A 2251-nucleotide genomic window follows, 5' to 3' on the forward strand; every position below is an offset into this window, starting at 1 on the left:
TTAATATTTAGAATACTAAATAAATAAATCTAAAATAAATTCAGATGATGAGTGTGAGCTGACCCTGAAGGCGAAGGGCTGCAGGACGTTGCCCTGCACGGTGGTGGACAGCAGGATGACAGCCGTCTCTGGACAGTACTGGTACCAGTTCACGTTGATGCTCTGACTCTTCAGCAGCTTCAGACTGCGTTTGTCTGGAAACACCTGAGACGAAAAACACAAAACTCTGCAGATACTCTGTCGACATTCAACACACACCAGACAACAAAACTACAGACGTCCTCTGATTCTTTAACCACAACTGAGACATTTTGGACAGTTCAGGACATCTAAGCTTGTCCAGTGTTGGGTTTCCAAAACCAATACTTTTTGGTTCAGACCAAAATGTGGCTGCATGTTTACTCAGATTTATAATTTCATTTTCTCATCAGATGTCTCCTCATTTAAATCCTAATTATTCCAGTACTGAGTGTGTCTCTTAATCTTTTGTTAAGTCTGGCTGCGGCTGCATGTGTTTAGACAACATCTGACATTTAAATTTGCTTTGACTTCTTTTGTTTGATGAAAAAAAGTCTGAATCTCTCAAAGTTAAGCATCAAAAAAGCGTTCTTTTAATATTACTTGTTTGCATTTTAACTTCCGTTATTCAGTGTAGAAAGAGGAAACATTAAGAGAGAGGGGTTATGAAATGCAGCAAACGTCCCCAAAAATGTGGTTAAGTATTGAAAGCCTCCTGAGCTGCTGAGAACCGACTCGAAACCTTCAAACTCGACTATCAGCTGCACTTTGAAAACAAAACCGACACACGAATCATATTCAAACTAGAGTCCGCTTTTGGTCGGTTCCTGAAAATGTGACTTTAAAAATATCTTGTCAGGCAAATCTAACGAGGTTTCAAAATCTGTACATTTGATCACAAAACGCTTAATTATAAATTCTGCAAAGGCCAAACGTTACGCAGAGACCATCTCCGTTTAATACGCTGAAAACTAAATATTTGTCTTTAGAGGAGCTGTTTTACCTGGTAGAACTCGATCCCCTGATCTGTGATGAAGACGATCTCGTTCCAGTTGGTCCAACAGAAACCCAAAACACTCGCGTTCTTCGTCTGCAGGAAAATAAACGCAGAAAACAGTTTATTTACAGAGGAAAAAAAAGTGTTTTACTCATTTATCTGAGTATCAAATTAACAAAAAAAGATGGAAGTGTATTTCAAAATAAGACGATCATGTGGTATACCTTGCATTCCTGGGTGAACTCTGTGTGAGGATAGTCGGGTATGAAGTTGATAAAATCCTGCAGATAAAATCGAATCAGTAGTTTGGGTCAGAATCAAACCTTAAAGCTGCACAGGTGATCACACATGCTGCATTTCATTAACATTTCAATTTATTCAGAAAAAATCCAAACAATTCATTTTTCAGCTTATTTGTTCGTTTAGATAAAAAAAAAACAGAAAATGGATGTTAAACAGTTTACATGTGCAGGTGAGGGAGAAACCCGCCATAAAATAATAAAAAATGATTCAATTTAAAAATACAGCACCAACTCTGCTAATCATCCAGCAGCTGCAGTGTTTTCTTTAAAATAAGTTTAATTACCGCACGCATGTTAAGTTTGTTTCCTTACAGGATGATTTACTGTCTTATTTTCAATATTATTAATAATTTAACCTTTAACCTGGCAGCGTAGTGTCTCGTGTTTGGTCAAACTCACCACAGATTTTGACGTCCTCTGAACAGCCAGAATCTTATTTCCGATGGAGAACTTGATACACTTCACTTCTCCTTTATCGTCCATCCTAAGGAGGAAAACGCACACATTACGTGATCAGAAATACCTGCAGATTTTTGAAAATGGCTTTTAAAAGCTCAGCAGGCCTTAAATACATACTTAAATACAACCAATCGCAGACAGTTGATGGATTAATTTAATCTCTAAATCCTCCTGATTTACCTGAAGGCAACACTGCTCTTGTCGTCCGGGCCTTTGACCACCACTCCGGTGGCTCCCCCTGAACGCACCGCAAACACCTGCAGCCAAAAAAACAAGGCATGAAAAAACTGCATTATTATTAAATGATACATTTAATGTTATCCATTAAATACAAGTTAAAATAATTTAAGATTTTTTTTCTTGTCTCAAGCAATGTTTCAATATTCCTTTTGTGGTGAAATTATAACGTGTGTATGACTTAATGTATGATTTCATAAAAAGCTGATGAACCATATATGATAATATATGGTATGAT

General features: G+C 37.1%; 1 protein-coding gene across 1 annotated transcript; it reads right to left on the bottom strand.

Moving 5' to 3' along the window:
- Positions 1-15: 15 nt before the first annotated feature.
- Positions 16-2042, bottom strand: LOC121939682 (regulator of MON1-CCZ1 complex-like; the record flags this gene model as incomplete). Its single annotated transcript, XM_042482669.1, has 5 exons — positions 16-204; positions 1022-1108; positions 1240-1296; positions 1717-1801; positions 1957-2042. Coding segments are annotated over 5 exons (504 nt in total), but the record flags the coding sequence as incomplete, so codon positions are not given.
- Positions 2043-2251: the final 209 nt, after the last annotated feature.

Source organism: Plectropomus leopardus, unplaced genomic scaffold (genome assembly GCF_008729295.1).
Source record: "Plectropomus leopardus isolate mb unplaced genomic scaffold, YSFRI_Pleo_2.0 unplaced_scaffold5628, whole genome shotgun sequence".
NCBI lineage: Eukaryota > Metazoa > Chordata > Actinopteri > Perciformes > Serranidae > Plectropomus > Plectropomus leopardus.